Source organism: Muntiacus reevesi, chromosome 7 (genome assembly GCF_963930625.1).
Source record: "Muntiacus reevesi chromosome 7, mMunRee1.1, whole genome shotgun sequence".
Taxonomy (NCBI): Eukaryota; Metazoa; Chordata; class Mammalia; order Artiodactyla; family Cervidae; genus Muntiacus; species Muntiacus reevesi.
The window spans coordinates 12,705,075-12,728,755 of NC_089255.1; the positions used below are offsets into that span (position 1 = coordinate 12,705,075).

At 50.5% G+C, this 23,681-nt stretch overlaps 1 protein-coding gene across 1 annotated transcript in view; it reads right to left on the minus strand.

Moving 5' to 3' along the window:
- MEGF11 (multiple EGF like domains 11) overlaps window positions 1–23,681 on the minus strand; it is a 380,180-nt gene that overhangs the window by 20,272 nt on the left and 336,227 nt on the right. Inside the window, exons 11-15 of the mRNA XM_065941975.1 lie at window positions 13,173–13,293; window positions 12,109–12,272; window positions 10,948–11,050; window positions 4,977–5,123; window positions 4,487–4,621 (exon numbers count right to left, since the gene is read on the minus strand). Of these exons, the coding sequence (XP_065798047.1) occupies window positions 4,487–4,621; window positions 4,977–5,123; window positions 10,948–11,050; window positions 12,109–12,272; window positions 13,173–13,293 (670 nt within the window). The remainder of the gene's footprint in view (window positions 1–4,486; window positions 4,622–4,976; window positions 5,124–10,947; window positions 11,051–12,108; window positions 12,273–13,172; window positions 13,294–23,681) is intronic.

Genomic DNA, 23,681 nt, shown 5'->3' on the forward strand with positions numbered 1-23,681 from the left:
GTCCCCTGCTTCCACTCAGCCTCCTCAGGAGAACCTTCCTGAGTCCATAAGGGGCTCTCCAACACGGAGCTCCAGTCATATTTCCACTTTGAGTCACTTGCAGGATTTGGGGCCCAGCCCCTTCTGGAGGAGTCATTCTTTGGTTGCTGGAAGAAGGGCTGATTTCCTCAACCAAGCTGCAGGCTCCTTTAAGTACTAGGTGTGAGTTCACCAAGCACCTACCTCTCATTTCTCTTGAAATCCATCCTCTACCTGCTTCCTACAGCCTGAGCTCTCTAAAGCACAGCCTTCTTCATTGCACTCCTGTGCCCTGCTCAAACATCCTCCATGGCTCCCTGTTGCCCTAGAATAAAACCTAGATCCTAGAGATCAGCACTTAAACACACCTTGCCCAGAAACCATGAGCCCCTGGACCACACACTGTCTTCCAAATAACACCCCATGCCTTTCCTTGTCTGTGCCTTTACTCTAACTGTTCCTCCCAGAGTTTCCCTGACCCTTATGCCCAGTCATGGAAATCCTACCCTGCCTACAAGACTCATCTTAAGTGCCACCATCCCGGTGATCCCTCTGTAGTAGACGGCAAGTCCTTTAATACCAGTTCCCTTCTTCCTCAGAAGTAGAGTTTCCTGGGCTTCTGGCCACTTGCGCAGCTGGGTAGGTGTGACTACTTTCTGACCAATGCTAAGTGGAAATGTGTGTCTTTATTTGCCCATTCCTCCCTCTTACTGAAGAATAACGTGGATTATGGAGGAAGATTGTGGGTGAGATGGTTGGAGCTCAAGCAGCTCCCTTACAGTAGAGGTGAACCATATGCCGAGGATGCAGAACAAGACAGAAGAAGCTTGGGCCCGTGACACATTTGAAAGCTACCCCACTGTTTCCTAGTAACCTGCTTCTGGATCTTTTTATTTATTTTAATGTATGAGGAAAACAAAGCTTGTCATTTTCAATTCAGTTATTTTGGTTTTTAATATCATAGCTGAACTTAATCCTGGTATATTCACCCCCTTCTCTGTTCTGGGAGGCTACATCCCTGTTTGAACTTCTACGACCCTCTATTAGTTTCTTCCCTGGTCTTCTGTTACTGTGGCTTGTGAGCCATTTCTGGCCAGGCCTGGGTTCCACCCATGTCTGTATCCCCACCACACTTGGAAAAACAACAGGTGCTCAAGGCTGAATATGTGGAAATAAACTGCTGCCCCTTCCCCCCACCGCTGCCTCCCACCAAGTTCTGTGAAAAGGCTGAGCTCAGAATTTCCCCCTCTGGACCGCAGGCTTTGTGAGGGCAGGGAACTTGCCTCTCTTTTTCTTTGTTGTGCCTGAGTGCCCAGCACAGAGAACGGCATACAACAAACACTCAAGAACTATTCCCCAAGTGGCCGAGGCCTCAGGAGCAGTCACCTTCCAGTGGGTTCTAAATCTGCGATCAGTGACCCCTGTCCCTTAGAGCTCCTCTCAACTCGACATGCTCCCCTCGAAGCCCGGCTCCAGCCAGCCCTACACCCTCCAGGATGGCCTCCTTGCATCCCTGTTATGGGGGAGGAAGTCCTTGCATCCCCGAGGCCCTCCTTTGGCTGGGCCACACAGAGAATCAAGGGAAGGTGTTGATTCTTGAAGAAAAGCAACCTCCCTGGGCCCACAGCCCTCACCACTCCCTATGCCACACTGCCTCATGCTGCCAGCCCTCCACCAACTAGACTGCGGGCAGCAGCTGCCTAGGATCTGAGTCCACTCTGTCTCTCCAGGACACTGTTAGCAATTGGGACCAACGACATAGGCAGCATGGTGTACCAAGCTCGCCAGCCAAAGCTTTGGCTGCTAGTTTTATTTATGTATTCAATAAGCACTTCTATGGCAGTTTCATTTACCACTGTTCACAAATATTAGTCCAGTAACCTTGAAATACTCTCATTATTATACATTTTCATTATTACTCCCTATTATTAAGTCTACCGATGAGGAAACTGAGGCATTGAGAGGTTAAGTAACTTGCCCACAGCTTGGACGTTCTGCCACTCACTGGCTCAGTACCTTTAAGCAAACCACATCACCCCTCTCAGTCTGTTTCCTCATCTTTGAAATGGGGCTGATAACCCTCACCCACGGGCCGTGGGACGGAGTTAATGGTTGTGGGAATCCTGGTTGCTCTGGGCCCCTGTGCTCTTCCCTAGCAAAAACGTTAACTCCTTCCAGGGCAGGTCCACTGCCAGGAGGATGGCGTTTATCTCACCTGTTTGCAGCTCAGCCTCTCGCTTCTGTTTCCTGAAAAACAGGTCAGCCTCTGGGAGGTACCTGATTTTGGGACTCCATCCCCTAGTCCTGGCCCTCTGTGGGGAATGGGGTGCCAGAGATGCTCCACTGACCCCCTTCTTAAAACCAACTCATCTTTGCTAACAAGACGGTCTTATTTTTGAAGTCTTTCTCACATACACAAGGTTGACAAATTCACCCACAGAGCTGCTAATGTGATCAGTCTAATGCATTAATTGGTTGACTTCTTAGCCAAATCAAGAGTGAGGCAAAGAGAGGAAAGGTGGAGAGAAGGGGGTGGGGGGAGCTAGTGGGGGGGCTGGTGAAAAGAAAACATCTGGTTATATTTAATCTATGTTTAATGATTCTGCATAAGCAGTGTCTGTAATTTGTAACTTGCTGAAAAGCCGGTCATTAGAAACTGTCAGTTCAATTTTTTACAAGGTTTGAGACTTAACCAGGGCAGTTGCCATTAATAGCAAACTCTATTAGATCTATATGTGGAAAATACTCATTAGGCCAGCGGGCGATAAATCAGACATTGCAGGATCTGAGAGTTACTCCTCGAGCTGCTTAGGTCCTAATTTAGACCCAGCCTATCTGTATTGATGGCTGGGCCTCTGATGTTTAATAAGTAAACCTCGACGTGTCAGGTTATGATTAAACTGTCCTAGGAGGGATGCAAGCAAATGAAACTGTCACATACATTTCCTGGGGGGTTCCAAACTTCTCATGACCTCAAAGCATCACGGAGTAAACTTCCCACTCATACATATTAACGGCCCACACACTTACAAAAATAGCCGAGCTCAGTGGTCATTATTCATCAAAAGGGTTCAGTCCCCTGGGAAGCAGTGAGCTCTCAAAGGAAGTATTTAAGCAGAAGACAGATGAAACTCTTTCATAGATGACCTTGAAGTTGCTTTTAGCTCTAAGGTTACCTTAGACGAAGATCTCTTCCCTTCTTACAGGTTAAAGTACAAATTCTGCATCCTTGTCTTCAGAACATTTCAGGAGTCCCCAGACTACCTTCCCAGTCCCCTTTGTCACCCACAGTCCCTGAGTCCTCCTGTCACTTCCTACGGCTGGACAGTCACGGATCTGCCCCTCTGCTTTGCCCAGGTTGGCTCCTGTACCCACAGTGCTTTTCTTCCATCTGTCTTTTAGGCTAAGTCCCAGTTGAAATCCAGCACGGGATGGAGTTGTCCCCCAAATCCACCCCGCCTTGGCCTAACTAAGCCAGGGACAGCAATAAGTAATGATGTGCACTGACCCAGCTTCTACCTTCACCCTGGTTGTTAAATACTCAGGAATTTCACAACTGGTGTTAAACCACTAGTTCCTTCGAATCAGACATGGTGGGAATATCTACATCATGGAAATTTGCATATGACACAGATTAGGGCTTTTTTAGCAGCAGATCAGTGCAATAAGTTTTAACTCCCCTTTCAACTCCCAGTGAGTGGAAGAGGTTGGCTGGAGTAGGTGCTGTGAATTCTGCAGCTGAGACATGAAAGCCTGTAGCGGGGGATTAGTGATATTGGCCTGAGTGCAAGGAGAGAAGGGCTGGGAAGTTGCCATCTCCAGCAAAGCTAGAACCGTCTCCTCTGAGCTCCCATAGCCGCCTTTGCCTTTCCCACTTGACATGCAGCACAAGCCATTTGGGGCCATTTCGTAGGTGGACCTCAGATATACTTGTTTCATTTTTCATCTGTTTAGACTGGGCTTTGGAGTCAGAATTTGATTCTCACCTCTGCCACTTGCTAGCCGTGAGACCATGCAGAAGTCTTTTACCCTCTCTGAGCCTGTTCTTTCAATTGCATAATGGCTTTTTCTCATGGCCCGTGATGTCCAATTCTTATTAAGGTAGCTCTAAGCCCCCCAAAGCCGACTCACTGAAAAAGACCCTGATGCTGGGAAAGATTGAAGGCAAAAGGAGAAGAGGATGGCAGAGAATGAGAAGGTTGGATAGCATCACCAACTCAACAGACATGAATTTGAGCAAACTCTGGGAGACAGTGAAGGACAGAGAAGCCTGGCGTGCTGCAGTCCATAGGGTCGCAGAGTCGGACATGACTTAGCGACTGAACAAGAAGAAGCCCTGAAGAGTTGAGGAGCTGCCTCCACAGAGCCTGATGAGAATCCCGAACCTTTCTTCCCTTCTACTCCCCTCCCAGGACTCCTCGTCTCCCTGCACCCGCCCCCCAAACCCCCCGATCCCTGGAGAGAGTACCTTGATTGCAAAGGGCTCCGGAGAATCCGGGGAGGCACTCGCAGATGCCACTGACGTGGTGGCAGGGCCCGCTGCTGTGCACGCAGAGGGGACACGGCTGGGTGCAGCCATGGCCATAGAACCCGGGCGCGCAGACTGCGGCGAAGGGGAGATGGTGGTCAGCGGCCCAACGGGCACCAGCCAGCCTGGCGACCTGTCCAGTCCCCCACGGTGATGAAGAGAGGCTTCTCAACAGTATGGGGAGAGTCGCATCCACCCACACCTCGGAGGGCCTGTTCCTTTCTACAGAGAGGAGTGGGGGTGATCCTGTTTCTACAGGGGAGTCAGGCTGGGCCCTGAACTTGGGGACAGAAAAGTTAAGGCTGGGAGAAAGGGGATTAGAGGGAGGGATTTGATGGGGATTAAGAGATCTAAGCCCAGCCTCTCTCCAGCTGGGAAGGAGTGGGGAGGAAGAGCTGGCCAAGGTCTGTGGGGTGGGGGTCAGCCTTACCTCTCTGGCACAGGGGTCCTCGGAAGCCCGGGGCACACTCGCACCTCCCATCCTCTGGGGAGCAGGAACCGCCGTTCTCGCAGTTGCAGGACACAGAGCAGTTGGGGCCCCAGCGTCCAGGCGGACACGTGCTGTCACAGTGGATGCCTGTGGGCCAGGGACAGACTCGGGTCGGTGGTGAGGTGGGGGGGTGAAGGGGAGAGTGATGGGGAGGGTGCACTGTGCAGCAAGAGGGGAGTGGGGTGGAGAGGCAAGCAGAACTGGAAATGAGGAGGAAAAAACGGAGAGGCTTGGCTGGTCAGGGAGGGCCTCTAGGAAGAGGCGAATGACTGAACCATAAGTCCCAAAGACCAAGTAGGAATTGATCAGGTAAAGGAAACCCTATGGGCAAAGAGCAGGAGGCAAGAGAGAGAATCATGCCTTGAAGTGTAATATAGTGTGTTGGAGCATAAAGTACACGATGGGATACAGTAAGAGATGAGGTTGTGGGAATCAGAAGGGGTCAGATCATGAAAGGCCTCCTTGTCCCTGACATCTTAGCTGAAATCCAAGGTTAGTGACATGCTGCAGTCCATGGGGTCACAAAGAGTCAGACACAATGAGTGATTGAACAACAAAGGTTAGTAGAGCAAGTAAGTGCCATGACGGGGGGCTACACGAGCCAGGAGTGAGTTACATGCTCACCCATGTTAGCCCAGGGGCCACTGGTCCTTGCGGGACCCCAGTCAACCAGCCCCTGGGCAGTGGCCCAGAGAGTGGGAGGCTCTTTTCAGATTCTTTTGACCACAGTCCTCAGTGTAATATGTATTTTATATCAAATGTGCATACATATGAATAATAGAAACCAGTGCTCTGCAAATGACATTTACTGTCACTGAGTATGATGCAATCTGATGTTTTCTCTGCACTATGATGTATTCTATTTCATTAAGGAAAAAAAAAAAAGCTAGTTGTGACCCAACAAATTGATTTAATGACCTTCAGTTTGACAAACAGTGGCCTAAGGGGGAATGGATGGAATCTGTCAGAAAGAAAGAAGAGCAAGGCCTACACAATCTTTTTGAGTTGAGAGGAAGGAAATTTGTGTTCGGGGTGATTACAGCCTGCAGGCTGTGAAGGAATTTTAAAAGGCCTGAGGCTGGATGCCCAGCTCTGCGGAGTGGCTTCCTCCCAGGCAGAAAGGCTGCTAGTCCGACATGCATAAGGTGAATGGACCGTGGGGGCCCCGGAGACCAACTTGGCTTTGGAAGGTGAATATCAGAGGCTCAGAGAGGAGCAGAATTACTTTAAAAAGCATGTCTGCCTTGTTATAAGGACAGGGATCATGAGAAAGAGAAAGAAAGTGGGAGGAAGACATTCAGGCTCAGTGAACAGAGCCGGCCCTAGCAGCAGCAGGAGAGCAGTGGGACCAATTTAGAGGCAGGCTGGAATGTACAAGCCCACCTGGGCTGGCAGGAAAGGGGAGGGGGCAGAACAGAGGCAGAGAGTGGGGGAGAGGGGATCAACTGGCTTTACTCCCCTCCAGGGCCTCCGTCCAGCCTGGCTCCCTAACTCCCTGGGTGTTCCTCCTGTGACAGTTCAATTCTACATTGGGTCGGGGCTTCTGATGCCACTCTGCAGAAAACTGGCCTTTGTATGGAGGGACCCTGATGCTGGGAAAGATTGAGGGCAGAGGAGAAGGGGCGACAGAGGATGAGATGGTTGGATGGCATCACCGACTCAATGAACATGAGTTTGCGTAAACTCCGGGAGATAGTGAAGGACAGGAAAGCCTGGCGTGGGGTCGCAAAGAGTTGGACACAACTGAGCGACTGGACAATGGAGGGAAGGGGGTGGGGGGAGATTCTCCCAGGAAATGCCATCTTTCCCCAGTGAGAATCTGGTGGTCACATTTCACTCCGCAATGGAGGTCTCTCCCAGTGGAGTTTCAGGTTCACAAGAGGTGGCAAATAGCATGAATGGACTGAAGGGGAACCTGGGGCAGGAAAAAACACAAAGCTGCTTGAGATAAATGGAGAGAGTAGCATGGATGCATATACACTAACATATGGAAATAGATAGCCAAGGGGAATTTGCCATATGACTCAGGGAGGCTCTGTAATAACTGAGGCTCTGTAATAACCTAGAGGGGTGGGAATGGGTGGGTGGTGGGAGGGAGATTCAAGAAGGAGGGGACATATGTACACCTATGTCCTATGTACACCTATGGTTAATTTATGTTGATGTATGACAGAAATCAAACCAATATTGTAAAGCAATCATCAATCAATTAAAAATAAATAAATATTAAAAGAACAAAACCTCAAAACCAAAAGCCATGATCTGCTTCAAGGAATTCTTGTGCCTGTGGATGTTGAAAATGTGAGATTCGGGCTGCAGGCCAAGGGGCCCTGCTGCTCTCCGGATGCACACAGGACTAAGGCGGAGTCCCACTATGGGACAGGGGCCTCCGATCCCACCTGTGCATCAAGCGCTCTTAGTTAGGTGGGCCAAGGCACGTGCATCACACGCAGATACAGCTCTTCCCTAAAACTATGAGCTGCTATTACTGTGATTAATAAAACAGTGCATGCAAAAGTACCCCTGAATTCACGGCAGCCTGTCACTCTATGTTTTCCCCAAATCAGTAGACATTAGAAATATAGCTACTCTCCGGTCTGGAATCCTCAAAATGTTTTCATGTCAAAAATGTGTCCTCTTTTTTTTGGAGATTAAGAATCATAGATGTAAGGTGATTATGCTCAGATTGCAGGTGGCTGCAAGGGCCCACTGGATTCTGGGGTCTGCCAATTATTCTAGTCTAGGTCTGGTGCTGTGGGTGAGGCTCTTGTTTGAGGTTCTTTTATGTCCTAAGACCTACTTGGAACATCAGACATTGACACCTAAATGGAGAGAAGAATCTAAGGGTCAGTTGCACTGGTGTGGTCAGGGTGGCTGGCCCTGGCCTGAAGGGAGGCTGTCTCTCAGAACTACAGCTTCTGAAGAGGCGTGGTGTCTTCAGTTAGCTGCCTTCTCTAGGCCCTGTCTGGGGATAATAATCGCCCTTGGGGGCCCCCTCCTTTTTACCTTAGAGAATCTCCCTGTTTTGTTTTTCGGGGCTCTCTACACATCCATGTTGATGGGTGCAGCTAGACTAAGAATCCAATATGTGACCTCTAGTTCATATCACAAGGCCAGTAGCAACTCAGCAGCCCACATTCTTTGTGGACTATTTTAGGTCCTCCTCATCCAGGAAGCCTTCCTGGATGTCTGCCCAGGGGTTCAAGCATATATTTTATAGCAGCATACAGCTTTGTCCCTACTTATTATTTGAATATTTCATGTATGTGCCCTAGGGAGACAGGGATCATGGTTTATTGACACTTCTGACTCTTTATTCAGGTCCTCCCAATAGGCAGAGAAACCATCATCATCATCATTTCTGCATCTCTAGCACCCAACACAGCGTCTGGCACACAATAGGTGCCCAGGGTCTATTACTATTGTTGAATTCTGCCATTTACTCCTGGGCCTAGTTTGGGGCCAGCCACGTGGTAGCTGCCAGATAAAGATTTGGTGATGGTTTGGGTCAATAAATGCTAGTTGCATGAAGAAACGGTTCCCCTTTCCAGTGCAATCCTATGCCTCCTGTTGGCAGTAATGTCCTGAGATCTTGGACAACTGCTTTTTCCTCCTGTGTAGCAGGAGGAGATGGGAGCAGACCATCATCAAGGTTTCCTCACTTCAAGGGGAAAATTCATATATGGTTACAGGCCAGTTTCTTTCAACTTATTTCAATAAACAATGAATAAGCAACTACTATATGCAGGGCAAAGTGAATTAGACATCATGCCAGTCAAGCAGCCTGTGGCTAATTGGGGGTGAGGGGAGAAGACGTGTACTTGCTTAAAGCAAAGAGAAACAAGTGCTGAGGGACAGGCCTGGTGGTCCAGCGTTAGGAACCCGCCTTCCAATGCAGGGCACGTGGGAGGTTTGGCCCCTGGTCCAGGTCCCACATGCTGCAGGGCAACTAAGCCCACACGTCACAACTAGAAAGCCCGTGCTGCAACAAAGACTTCACACGCTGCAAAGAAGAGTCCACACACAGCAATGAAGACCCAGTGCAGCCAAAATGATAACAATTTTTAAAAAGTGTTGAAACCAAGGGACGAGCAGTATGCCAGGGGCTAGGTGGTCAGGGGTAGGTGGGGAGGGCTCGTAAGTAGGAGGCTGGGGCCTGTACCCCAAGCCTTCCCTGTCTTTCCTTGGTTTTCTTCTGCTTGAACAAATTTCAGAACATCAATTGCTCCTTTGAAATGACTTCAGGACCATGTTTGGAGAAATTAGCTTTAGAACAGCAGAGACCTTGCTGAAAGGTTGTCCATCAAAGACAGAATTTTTAAGCACCAGATGTCATTAAAATCTTATCGGTTCACTCAAAATTAAGGCAATGAAAAATTAAAGTGTAGGGTGTCAGTAACCAGGGTGGAGTCCAGCTTTGTACTAAGGGGCAGAACAAGGGGGTCAGATTGAAGATGCTACAGAGGAAGCAATGCCCCCGGTCCTTGACTTTCTGGCTGTGGAAAGCAGAGGTTCCCGAGCAGCCTGGTGAATTCTTTAAGGACATTCCCTGCCAGCAATGCCTGCGTTCTTCACTCCTTGCTGTCCTCCACTTTGGGAGTGGCCAGTGGGTTCATTCATGCATCTTATCAACACTGTGTTTCCGGCTTACACTTACTGAACACCTGCTATTGTGCCAGGTACTGTTAGCACTTACAGGTATTAACTCATCTAAGCTTCCAAAGGACCCTGTAGTTATAAGGATTATTATCATCTGCATCTTATGGATGGAAGATTCAGGCCCTGAGAGGTTAAAGGACTTGCCCAAGGTGGCCTGGCTCCGGCTCTGTGTCCTTAACCATTTCTGTGTGTGACAGTCACTGGATACAGTGGTGAACAAGGCAGATTGGTCCCTGCCTGCACAGAACTGATGGTCAGTGTGGGAGGCAGAGAATAAACAAATAGTTACTCAATCAGAGTTCAGTGACAACTGAAGTAAGGACTGCTGTTGGGCATTCTGAGAATTAAAATACTGTAGGGTATTCTGAGAATTAATTAAAGGCATTCTTTCATAATCTTGGCCAGGTTGGGGAGGTGGTAGTATCCAAGGAGAGAACTTTCCCATAGGAAGTCATCTTTAAGTCAAAATATGATGGATGAGAGGGTATTATCGGGTAAAGAGAAGGAGAAAGAGTGATCCAGGCAGAGGGAATGCACATTTGATGCCTGGAGTCAGGGAGGTGGTTGGCCCAGGTGGCTGAAGTAAAGTGAGTAATGGGAGGGGGCACAAGAGAGGTGGAGGATTTGGGGAGGGCCAGGCCACGTGGACCCCAGGTCACTGTAAGGCTTTTGGATAAATGCCATGGGATGCCATTGAGGCATTCTGAGCCTCAATGTGATGTGAACGGATCTGGTCACCATGTTCAGAGTAGGTGCAGCTGGACAAAAGGGGAGGTCCAGAGACAAAAAGGAGGCCAAGGCAGTGTCGGGTGAGAGATGGTGCTCAGTGTACGAGGATAGTGACAGAGGCTGGTGAAAAATGGATGGCTTTGCAGTATATTTAGGGGGTGGACTGCCAGGACACATGTAGGGACCAGGAGCCTAAGCCTGGGCGAAGGTGAAAGTTTCTCGTCTGTCTCCACTGTAACCTTTGTAAGCACAGACTGAGCACCCACACTTTTGTCTGACTTTTTAAAAACTGGTCTGTCCCCTGCCCTTAGAGAAGAGCCTGTACATAATAGGTGTTCAATTAACATTTGTTAATTTGCATGGAATGGAGACCTGAAGCCCAGAGGAGATAAAGGAAAGAAGCATACCTGGGAAATAAGAAGAGAAAGCGCAGGAGAAAAGAAAGAAAAGTCAAGAGAAGGCAGCAGAATACCCAAAACTCAGTTTCCCAGGACCTGGAAGGTGGCGCGGTTGAGGGGGTTACCTGTCCATCCAGCCAGGCAGCAGCAGTGACCGGTGACGGGGTCACAGCCATCGGCATGGCTGCAGTCACAGCGTTCACTGCAGTTCAGCCCAAATGTGCCATCCTGTGGAGACAGAAATGGTGAGATCTAGACCCCCAGAGGTTCTCACACTTCTGTGGGATTTTGATGACAAAACTGAGCTGCTACCCGACAAGGATGCAGAGAAGCTGGGGCCGGGGCAAAGGGAAGGCACGTTTTTATAACTGGGGATTCAATGAAGCCACTCCAAAAATTTTCTTGGCTGCATTAACAGGAGTATGCAGTTGGAAGGAGGGAAGTGGTAGTCCTTTCCTACTTCCCAGAGAGCTATAATGATCATTAATTAACATTGGAAATGAAAATGCCAATTTTAGAACATTGACCACGTATAAAGAAGGATTATGATTTATTCTTTGTTACTGGGTAAGAAGGTGGCAATTGACGTTTGTTGTGTGCTCAAACATTAGCTATCAAGAGTCGTATTTAACTCGTTTCTCTTAATCTTCACAACAACTCTATGAGATGGTTTCATTATATTCAAAATTTAAAGATGAGGTGAAGTAACATGCTCCAGGCAACATAGCTAGGATGAGGCAAAGCCAGGATTGGAACCCGGGACTGTAGGACTCATTCAGTAGACTATCAGTTAATTTAACTTATTTGTATCATAGACTAAGACCCAGGGAGTAAGTCTAGGTGGTTATTGCTGGATAATGCTTGGTTTAGTCCTCCCACACCTTGATCATAAAATTATAGGCTGTTGGAGTTAGAAAGAAACAGACATTATCAAGGAATGGCCATTCTGATGGATTAGTAAGGGCTGGCCTGTAGCGCTGTGTCATGAAGGATTCTGGAGTTGCACCTGGGCTCAGGTTAGTTGTTCCAGAGTCAATAATGGTTACCAAGAGCACCCTGGAGAAAGTGACTCCACATCACCACATCTGTCCAGTGTCTTCCATTTTACAGATGAGAGGCCTGAGGCCGAAAGTAGGACAGAGAGGTTAGAACTGGGGCTGAGATCTCAATCCGGGTGTTCCATCACCTGGCCCCGTGCCCTTCTCTGCACTTCTGTGGACGAAATAACCACAGGGAAAAGGTCTGAGGGGCTGTGGGTCCCCCATCCTCCCCCGCCCCACACTCACCGGGCAGGGCAGTTCACAGGTGTCCCCCAGCCAGCCGGGGGTGCAGGAGCAGGAGCCATCTGCGGGGCTGCAGGCCGCCCCGTTGGCGCAGGCGCAGCTCTCGTTGCAGTTCAGGCCCCACGTCCCGCTGGGACACGGCAGAGTACAGTCGAGGCCCTGCCACCCTGCGGGGAAGGGACAAGGCTGTCACCTCTCTGTCACGCGTCCGCACGGTTTTCTGCCCACTTCCCCAGCTCCGTACAAGACGGAGCATCCGAACCACTCCTCCGGTAGCTGGGTTAGCCGCACATCCCACCTTCTGAGTGCGCTCGGAAGCACAGCGAGGCTGCTGAGAGCGCAGGGGCTAGAAGCTGGCTCTCCCGCCTGCTGGCTCTCCCTGCTCTTGCTACAGGTGGATGATCCCACCCGGCCAGGGCATCAGCGGAGGTGGGGGTGCTCTCTGGGCCCAGGGTGGACTCGGGAAGCTTATCTCAGGGCCCCGTGTTTGGGAGCAGGCTGGTTGCGGCCTGTCTGCCCTCGGATCATTTCTCCCCTCCCCCTGCTCTGTGTCACGGCGGGGTGAGCCCTGCAGCTGCTCTCAGGTGGGTGCCAGCGGGAGACCCGGCCCGGATGGGGGGGCGGGAGCAGGAGAGGCACCGGTATCTTCTCTTTCTCTGCTGTGCGCAGGGCCTCTGGGGTGGCTGTCTCGGTACTCCAGCACCATCTTGCGGCCCCTCTGCCCCCGTCTCAGTCCCTACCAGGCGGCCCTCACTCACAGGCTCTGGGAACTCCACTTTCTCCCTTCGTCCCTCTCACCCTAGAAGTGCTAGCAACTGTGAGAGAAGCCACTAATTTCCCGGTTGCTCACATTCCCTTGCAAATTTCTTCAGCGCTTCTAACACCCTGGTAACGAATCCCTTTTATCACATTCCTGCTGTTGAAGTCCCGGGCATGAGTCTCCCTGGCTGGAACCTGACATACAGGCTCCCTGACTCTGCATGGGGGTGGGTGGGCAGCTGGCAGCCCACCTGGGCAACTTCTGTGTGCACATTTGAGGGGATGGGATGGGGAAGCAGGCACATTACCCTCCTTGCAGGTGCAGGAGCCATCGACTGGGGAGCAGGTGCCCCCGTTGTTACAGCTACAGACAGACGAGCAGTTGGAGCCATAGGTCCCTGCTGCACAGGGAACCGTACAGACCTCCCCCTGGAAAAGGAGGAGGGGGGTTTGGGTCAGAAGGCGCCCCATGATGAGCGGCTATAACAGGTAGAATAATGCCTCCCCCCTGCCCCCCCTCCATGTTCCAGTTCCTGAAACCTGTGAATATGTTACCTTCCATGGAAAAAGGGACTTTGCAGTCATGATTAAAGACTTTGAGATGGAGCGTGTCTTTGATTAGCTAGGGTGGCCCAAATTGATCATGTAAGTCCTTAAGAGTAGAAGATAACTAAAAAGATAGCCTTGAGAACGCCTCCACCTGCCTGCATAGACTTTGAAGACAGAGGAATGCGGCCACAAGCCAAGAAATGCAGTGGTTTCCAGAAGTCAGTCTTCTTGCCTGGAAAATTCCATGGGCAGAGGAACCCGGCAAGGTATAGTCCATATGGTCACAAAGAGTCAGATGTGACTGAGCAACTGAGCGCACACACACAAAGCCAGAGGTTTCATTTTACAACTAGCGAGAAAATGGGGACCTCAGTCCCACAACCCTAGGAACTGAATTTTGCCAAAAATCCAAATGAGTAGAAAACAGATTCTCCCCTAGAGCCACCAGAAAGGAATACAGCCAGATGGCACCATGACTTTAGTCCTGTGAGACCCATACCAGACTTCCAACCCACAGAAATGTTAAGATAGCCCACTTGTTTTGTTTGAAGCCACTAATGTGCTAATTTGCTACAGCAGTGATAGGAAATCAATACAATGATTCTCACCAGTTGGGGGAGGGGTCAGGCCTCCAGACCACTGCTCTAGAGTGGGCAAAACCCTCAAGGAATTTGACCCCTGAACCTCTATTAGGTCACACCCCTTTGCTTCTCAATCTTGTTTGATTCTTACCAGGAACCCCCTGAGGCAGATAATAATATCCTATTTTCATTTACCCAAACCTCAAAGAAGTTAATGTAAATAATAACAGCTAATGTGTATTAAGCACTTTCTCAATATCAAGTACCATCATTTCATTTAATCTTCACAATATCCTCAAGAGGTAGGAACTAGAGCCTCAGCATCATTCCAGGTCATGGAGCTAACTATGGTTGATCTCTATTTGAACCCAAGCTGGCTGCTTAACTATTCTGTTTTTAGTGTTGCAAACCAGTTTCCTTGGAAAACATTCTCTGAAATGGAGACTAATGGGCTCTTGAGAACAACCCCTATGAGGGGAAAGGGAAGCAGGAAGAGCAGATAGAAATTGAACTCTGGAGCAGTTGCAACAATAGCTTCAGCTGATCTGCTAGGCAGCTCTGGAGCTAGTTGGCCCTTAGAATTGTCCTGCCATGGGGAAGGGGGGGAGAGAGGCTCCATACCCTGGACCAATCATTGGTATCCACTGCCCCGGGGAAGGGGGCATGACTTCAGGGGAATCTGTGCTCTTTGATGGAAGGCAATTTCTGCAGAGAGACTCATCTGGGAGCTGCTAAGTTTCCTGCAGTTGGGAGGAAACTGCATGTCTTTATCCTGAATCATGTTCTGGGTGACACCCTACAGGACCTCCTTGGGTGGGCTGTTAGCCCTAGTAAGGCATTCAGAGTGAGGGCAAGTCACAGGGCTACCAGGAATGGGGACTTCAGAGGCTTTGAGGGGTGGAAGAATTCAGTTAATCAGGGGAAGAGGGGTAAAGGCAGTCTAGGTGGGAAGGGTGTGAAGAAGAGTGCAGAGGAGTATGGGAGCTGGGAATGTTCTAGGGGTAGCAGGAACGGGGAGTTTGTTGTAAGGAGGGGCAAGGGAGATATTTCAAAAGGGTGTTGGGGGACTTCCCTGGTGGTCCAGCAGTTAAGACTCTGTGCTCCCAATGCAGGGGACCCAGGTTCGATCTCTGGTCAGGGAACTAGATCCCACATGCCACAACTAAGATCAGGTGCAGTCAAATAAATATATATTTTAAAAGGGGACATTGGTAGCCTTGAAGGTGGGGGATAGGAGTCTGGGCTCTCAGAGTCCCCAGAACATGCCTTCCCTACTCAGGAACCCTAGTTGGGGATGTCTGCTCTGGTGCACATACTGGGATGCTGAATTCCCACTGTCTCCCCCCAAGGAGTGTCTCCAGCTAACTTCTCAGGTCTTGTTCTAAGGTTTACTGTGGGAATGCTGATGCATGGGCCAGAATACCAGCACTCACCTGGGCCTCACTAGATGTGTGACATTCGATAGGTTACTGCCCCTCTCTGAGCCTCACTTCCAGCATTTGTGAAATGAGAGCCTTGAAGTAGGGGAGCTCACGTCTCAACTCTAAGGGTCCCAGGCAGTTGGCCTCATCCCCATTCAGATCACAGAGACGTCTTATTTGGCCCTTGGTGAAAAGGCTCCTCTCTAGCCCTTGTCTCTGCTCCCACCTGCCCAGGCTGGGTCAGGGAGGACAGACTGGGAGTGTGGAGTCCTGCACCAGAAGGTTCCATGGTTCCCACTCTTTCCCAGGCCAGTCTTTGGCCGATCCTGATCAGCTGTAATCTACTAGCGCTCCCACTACCCAGAAAAATTCTAATTTCTCCAGGACTATAAATAGCCCAGAAGAATATGTTTAAGCTCTAAGGGCCTTGGCTGGGGTGTAAATTGCATGCTCAGTTTATGATTTTCTCTGCATGAGTTTACTTTAAGAGGAAGGGGTTTCTCTCCTGGCATCCTCATTAGTGTCCCCAATCCCTGCCCTCTGAGGAGGTTTCAAGGGGCCTGTGAGTCCAACTGTGGATCTGTTGGCGGGGCTGAGAGGACTGCCCACCCTGCCCTGCTCCGGGGGGCAAGATGCAGAGCACCCAGCTCAGAATCTCGGTCCCCAGAAGGCTGCGCCAGGCCCCATTTTCTCCCGGAGCAGCCTGTACAGGGCTATGGGCAGTCAGCCTGGCTTTACAACAGCCCTGGGAAGTTACTAGGCGATAAGACTTTCTGCTTCCCAGAGAAGGAAAGGGAGAGTGGGCAGGGGCTTATCCAGGGCCCCATGGGGTATCAGTGAGGGGTGAAGGAGGAAGAACCAGATCTCTCCAAGAAGGTGGCAGAGCCCAGGGGTTAGAGAATGGACTCTAGTGCCATCCTGCTGCTACCACTGACTCACTGCCTGACCTTGAGCAATTTACTGACCCTCTTGGGGACTCAGTTCTTCCATCTGTCAAATGGGAATAATACTGTCCCTACTTCATAGTATTGTTAAGAGGATTAAATTAGTTATTACATATGAAGCTATAGTTTTTCCAGTAGTCTCCACATGTATAGATGTGAGAGTGGACCATAAAGAAGGCTGAGCACCAAAGTACTGATGCTTTTGAACTGTAGTGCTGGAGAAGACTCTTTGAGAGTCCCTTGGACTTCGAGGAGATCAAACCAGGTCATCCTAAAGGAAATCAACCCTGAATGTTCAACTTCAGGGTTCACAGGGGGCACGTGACCTTATATCCCCAGTTTCACCCTCCTGCCACCTCCTCCAGGCTGTCTTCCTGGTTCCCCTTACCCCAGTCGAACAGGCCTGAACTTTTGCCATGGTTTTGGGGGATGAAATGACCACTCACTGAGGGGCTACCATGTACCCCAAACTGTTAGTGCCAAAAACTTCCCATTTGTTAGCTACGAATGGCAAAACAACCCAAATGGGGAAGCGGGCAGTTTCTAAAGGACACAGTTCTGCTCTGAAGGAATGTGAGCCTGGTACACCTCCCCCTCCTACACCTCGCGCGGCCCTGACCCAACCAGGTTCCAACTCCTCAGTGATCACAAATACTAACAGGGAAACTTTGTATCACATTCCCTACTTTCTGTCCTCTGATCTGCGGGGTCAGGCCGGGCGTATAATTGATTGACTGGTGATGGACATGCACGGCAAGCCAATAATCAACCTGACTTCTCAGGTTTAGGCTAATAGCTTCACCTACCTCAAGGTATCCCCTGGCCAAGGTCTGGCGATTCTCAGGGTGCTCACTGCCACCCCCCCTGCAATAGGCCATTCTCTTACACATTCATCTCCCCAGTTTTGGGCACCACTAACAGGCCTTGATCATGAAGGCCTGTGTGGCACCGAGCCTACAGGGGTCATTATTTATGTGTACACATGCTTAGGCATCTCCCAGGTTTCCCAGGGGGCGCTAGTGGTAAAGAACCCGCCTGTCAGAGCAGGTTAGATGTAAGAGATGCAGGTTCAATCCCTGCGTTGGGAAATCCCCTGGAGAAGTAAATTGCAGCCCACTCCAGGCTTCTTGCCTGGAAGATCCCATGGACAGAGGGAGCCTGACAGGCTCAGTCCGTGGGGTTGCACAGAGTCGGACACGACTGAAGTGACTTGGTAGCATGCATGCTCAGGCAGTCCGCGTACATACCTGTGAGCTTCTGTGTGCGTTTGTCTCTGGGGGTGTCTGTTTATCCATCTGTGTGGATTTGGGTATAAAACTGTGACTCCTTCCTCATCCTTCCCTCCGGTGTGTTCCCTCCCCAGCCCACTGGGCTGCCCTGGTAGGAATTGGGTGCACACACAGCCACCACCATCCTAGCACACTGCGGTGGCTCCTGGTTAGCTCTTAACGCCTGCGTCTGCCCTGGGTTGTGAGCGCAGGGAGCAGGATCTCACTGTACTCACCTCTGGATTCTCAGGGCTTGGGGTCCTTCTGGTGTATAATGGGCCCCCGATAACTGCTGTTTAATTGAAATGAGATGTCTGTGTGTGCCTGCTGGCTTCTACCATGGACACAACCAGAAGGACTGGGCACTCTCCATATGCTTTCTTTCTCTTGCCAAGCAATTCAACAAATGTTTGCTGAGTGGGGGCCAATTCTGAGCCAGCCCTGGGAGTGGGCTCCAGGGACACACAGGAGCCTGTGACCTGGTCTCTGCCCTTGGGCAGCTCCCAGGCAGTGTTCACACAGGCACACTCATGTTTGCATCTAGATGCATTTATTTGCCCACTTATTCACTGTCTCCCCCAGTCAGATTAGAAGCTCTGTGATAAGCGGGGTCTTATCTGTCTTGGCTGCCCCAGGATTTCTAACTCAGTCCCTGGCATGGAGTAGAAGCATTCTATAAATACTGTTGGACAAATGAGTGAGGGGCCCTGGTGGGCCGGGGTTCTGTGGCTCCTATCACACACAGCAAGCAGAGTGTTGCCTGGTCTAAGGATGAGTCCGGTGCTGCCACATCAACTCTGGGCCTCGCTGGGGGCTCTTATGCAAACGGAAAGCCGGGCCAGATCCTGGTCTGTGGTTTCATGTCCCACTCTGCCACCTCCTGCCCAAACCCTCCCCGGCCAGGCTGAGGGTCAGACATACAGCCAGAAAATTACCCTGCTGGCCTCAAGTGCATCCACTCAGGAAGACAAGACCCTCCAAGCTGAGTATGATCTTGGGATGATCAGATTCATCGCCTTCATGAGAAAGAGACTGAAAGTCAGAATAGGCCTGTGAGGCAGAGCTGGGATTTATCTACCACATCTTCCCCAGCCCAGGGCCTGGCCCCAGACCAGTCTTGAATCCACACCTGTTGATCTTTTCACCTTCTGAAAAAAAGGACAGGACAAGAACCCAAGAAAGTAGGAAGGGTTTGCATTTGGCATCTCACATAACCTAGCACCTCTGCTCACTCCCTTAGCCAGGAGTACCCTAAGGTCTTTTCAAGTTGTTCCCCAAAATCTCCATCCAGAATTCCTATGTACCTTACTGCTGGAGCAGCTTCCCTGGTGGTTCAGATGGTAAAGAATCCACCTGCAATGCAGGAGACCCAGGTTCGATTGCTTGGTCAGGAAGATCCCCTGGAGAAAGGAATGGCTACCCACTCCAGTATTCTTGCCTGGAGAATCCCATTAACAGAGGAGCCTGGCAGGCTACAGCCCATGGGGTCATGAAGAGTCGGACACAACTCAGCGACTAAGCATGTTTACTGCTGGAAAACAATCTTCTGTTCCGATCGACTCATGTTCGCACTAGGTAACATACAGGTCTTGGTTTCTTTATCAATTATAGGCAGCTGTTAAAATCAATCAGTCTCCCCAACTTTTCACCATCAAGAAGCCTTGTTAGTATCCCCTGTCTGCAAATATCTCTCAGTTTGAGAGGCACTGCTGTCTCCATGCGCTGGTGTCCAAGGCCAGTCACGTACTGAGCAGGTGCAATTTGGCCAGTGACCACATGCCGTCTGATGCTGGTGGCAGCATCTTGTCCACCAACCATGACCTAGAAATTCCTATGATGTCACCTACAACCAATCAGGGCTTCTGATTAGCGCACGCTAACCTGGAAGATCACAGAGAGTTAATTTAATTCTAATTAACAGCAGAAGAAAAGCCTTGGTGTTTTAGTGAGCTTCATCCTAGGTAATGGAAAATTGCCTGTAGGCTTTGTAAAATGTTCAGAATCGCTCCTGGCAACCTGCTGCAGCTTCTGTATGTGTCTAGTTGGGAACCAGTGTCTGGATCATCTCTAAGGACCCTGTAGCTCTGCCTCTCGGAGCATCTTGCTGCCTGCAGTAGGGGGGTCTTAACCCGAAGAAGTGAGGAATGATGGGAGTGCAGGCCCAGAGTAGGGAGCCCTCCTGGAATCTAAGAATCACACCAGCTGAGAGGCCACCAATGCTCCTAATGCAAGGCCTGGGATTGGTCACTTATCCTACCTCTACCCTGGGCTGTAAGCTCAGGGAGCCAGGATCTCATTGTATTCACGCCTAGATTCTCAGTGGGGTGCTAGTTCCTTGTGCCAGAACTGGAAAAGATGTTGCAAATCACTTGGTTTGGCTGCTTTGTTTTCTTCCATGTGAGGAAACTGAGGCCAAGGGAGGGAAAGCGACTTGCCTAAGGTCACACGGCCAACGCTGGGAGGGATGGCTTTGGAACTCGAATCTCCTGCCTCTTATTTCAACACAGTATGCAAAGAGCCCAGATATGGTGAAACTCTGGGGTAGCCTATGCTGCCCTTGCTCACTCCTATTGACAGCACGCTCACCACCTAAGCACAGAGCAACCAGAGGACATGGCCCTGACCTTGAGGAAAGGTCACTTGCCAAGCTGAGACACTTGCTCTTTCTCAACACCTGGAAGTTGATATCTGGGTGTTTCTTGTATTGTTACCTATCCCCATTACACTTGCAGAGCCCACTCCCAACATCTCCTCCCCCCGCCCAGGAAAGGGCAGCCCTCCATCCCCACAGAGGCAGGCTCACCAGGTTCCAGCTCCTGTAGGGGGAAGCCTGCCTGTCCTGCTAGGTGTCTGCATTCCGCAAATGGAGGATGGGTGAGAATTCTTCCTCCAATCCAGAGTCCTGTTAGTTATAGACGCAGCCTAGGCTATTAACACCTTGAACTTGATTTGAAAGAGTGACTGGCTGAACGGAAGCTCCCGAGCTGGTCCCACTGCAGAGTTGCAGATCTCCTCCCTGCCTTCAACCTGCCTCCTTGTACAACGTGGCAGCAGGGGCCCGGACCCCAGTGGGTAATGAGTTATATGTTCTATTACATTTGTTTCAAATACTGTTTATGGAATTTTCTCTCCTGCAATACACTGCTTTGTAGTTCGGCCCTATTTGGGAAAATTCATCAACAGCTGGGCTCCTTGTGTTGATCATCCATTTTCCTTGCAGTGGGCAGGAGGTTAACGAGTACTTCTTGGAATGAAAGGAGGAGGAGGGAAAGTGGTTGACCCTCCCTCACACAAAAGGGGTAGGCAGTTGTGCAAGTTCACGTCAGGGTCCCCTTCAACATGTTCTGTTGGTAGGAGGCAGTGTGAATGGGGTGAACTGGGTTCCCTAGGTCCAGGCCGAAGGAGTAGGCATGCTCTGCAGGCCCATGGAGCTCAGTAGAGAGGACTCAGGAGAGGAAGCCAGGGAAGTCAGCTTGGCCCCCAGGTCTTCTTGCTAGAGGAGTAGGGATGGTTTAGGCAAGAAAGGGCCCTGGACCTTGGGTCAGAGTATGTGGGTTTCAGTGAGGCAAAGATACTGGCTCACGGTGACCCAGCCTCATCCGTTTACCCATTCAGTGCTCAACTACCTTTTTGGCCATGCCATGTGGCATGCTGGATCTAGTTCCCTGACCAGGGATTGAACCCATGTCCCCTGCAGTGGAAGCCTAGAGTCCTAACCACTGGACTTGCAGGGAAGTCCTCTCAAATGCTTGTCGAGCATCTACCATAGATCAGATGTGGTGACAGGCCATGAACCACTAGCCATCACACTAAATTAGATGCGACCTAAGAGGGGGGACTTCGAAGGAGGATATGGCTACCAACTCCAGGATTATTGCCTGGAGAATCTCATGGACAGAGAAACCTGGGGGGCTACAGTCCATGGGGTCACAAAGAGGAGGACACGACTGAACGACTAAGCACACAGCCCAAGGGGACCCTCAGCTCCCATATTCTCCAACTTTCCTCTGTCTTCCCACTTCAAGAGCAGGTGTTTATTACCTGCTCCTTGGTTGCACTTATCACAATTGTGATGAATTAAAATCAGCTCTCATTCTACTAGAATCCTCATCCTCACTGTAAGTCCCATGAGTGTGAAGACTCGGTCTGTTTTCCTAAGCCCCGTGGCCCCGGTCCTGGCATGGTACCTTGATCATAGTCAGTGCTCATTGCATATGAATCAAATAAATTCACTCATTCAGGAAATGTTCTGGAAGCACTAGAGCATGTCTGACACCGAGCTAGGCCAGAGGACACTAGGTGAGCAAAACAGAGCATGTCCCTACTCTCATGGGGCTTCCCAGGTGGCGCTGGTGGTAAAGAACGTGCCTGCTAGTGCAGGAGATGTAAGAGATGTGGGTTCGATCCCTGGGTCAGGAAGATCCCCTGGAGGAGGGCATGGCAACCCCCTCCAGTGTTCTTGCCTGGAGAATCCCTTGGACAGAGCTTGGTGGGCTACAGTCCATAGGGTCGCACAGAGTCAGACACGACTGAAGTGACTTGGCATGCTCGCATACACTACTCTCATGGAGTTTACCCTTTAGTGGGGGAGCAGGGTGAGGCATATGATGAGGCTGTGGCAGGAGAAGCTGCAAGCTAGGTCCCTCCCTACTTCCAGATGTTCTGCAGTGGCCTCCCCAGTCCTCTGGTTTCTCCTGTTTCCCTGTCTCCCCTGCCTTTTCTAGAGCTTCAGGGTCACCCACCAGGCTGATTTGGTGTCCAATGTCACACCAATACCAGAAGCACACATGTGGAATGCACTTCAAATTTTGGTACCAGGGACCTGTTTTGTGGAAGACAATTTTTCCCCGGATGGCAGGGTGGGGTGGGGGGACGGTTCAGGCAGTAATGCCAGCGATGGGGAGCAGCAGCTAAAGCTTTACTTGCTCAGCCGCTGTTCACCTCCGGCTGGGCAGCCCGGTTCCTAACAGGCCTCGGAATGGTACCCATCCTTGGCCCCGGGGTTTGGGGACCCCTGGTTTACAGAGCCTCTTGCCAGGCAAGCATCTGCTGTTTGCCAAGCAGACTGCCAGCCCTGGGATGCTGCACCCCCTCTCCTCACCCTTCTCGGTCACCCCCACGCCTAGCTCAAAGGCTCAGGCAGTGGGACTCCCAGGTGGGGAGACTTGTGATTTTCCAGGGAGAAAGAGTGACACGAGGTCCATAAGGCAAAGAGAGAACAGCTTGGACTGAACACCAGCCACAGAGGCCCCTCCAATGCAGAGCAAACCTCACTGGACCTAATTAGTGTGTAACTGATAAAGCAGCAACTGACAGCCAATGCACGCTGGGGAAGAGAGACTCTGCATAAGGCATGAGGAGCAGAGGGCCAGAGAAATGAGAAGGGGAGAGGGATGGAGGCCTCTTGTCACACCCATTCCCATTCCTGTTTCCCTGTGCCAAGCAGATCAAGCAGAGTGCCTATGTGGCTGAGTTATTCTATCTGGCCCCCCGGGGGATAGTTGGAGAGAGGCTGAAGGTTAGGCCTGGAAACCCTATATCTGTCCAACATGAGTAGGCTATCAGTGATCTGAGGCTGCTCTGTACAGTTGTTCAGGCTATGCACTGCACAACCCTCAGGAGCCACTCAAATGGCAGTCACTACAGCTTGTGTATTTATTACATCAGTTTTTTGGCAGATGCCAATAGACTGTCTTGATAAAAGGGTGTTTCATCTTCTAATTTGCACAAATGTGCTACATAACTGACTCTTCAGGTCTCCCTAGAGGAGCACAGACACCTCCTAATAGTTCACAAACAGATACCAGACACTTCAGGAAGACTTGAGACACAGTGAGTGTGACCAAAAGAGGATATTTAGAGTCAAGTTCAGGCTATGTTCACTTGCTGGCTGCAGGATCTTGGGTCCTCCTGGAGACTCAACTGGCAAAACCAAGTTTCTCTCCTCTCTGTTGATGCCTTTGTCCTATCTATAGCCCCTTCCTCTTCTCCAACTATTCCCTCTCGTGAGCTCCAAGAAGGCATCACAGACTGAGAAGAGCTTATCAAACACTC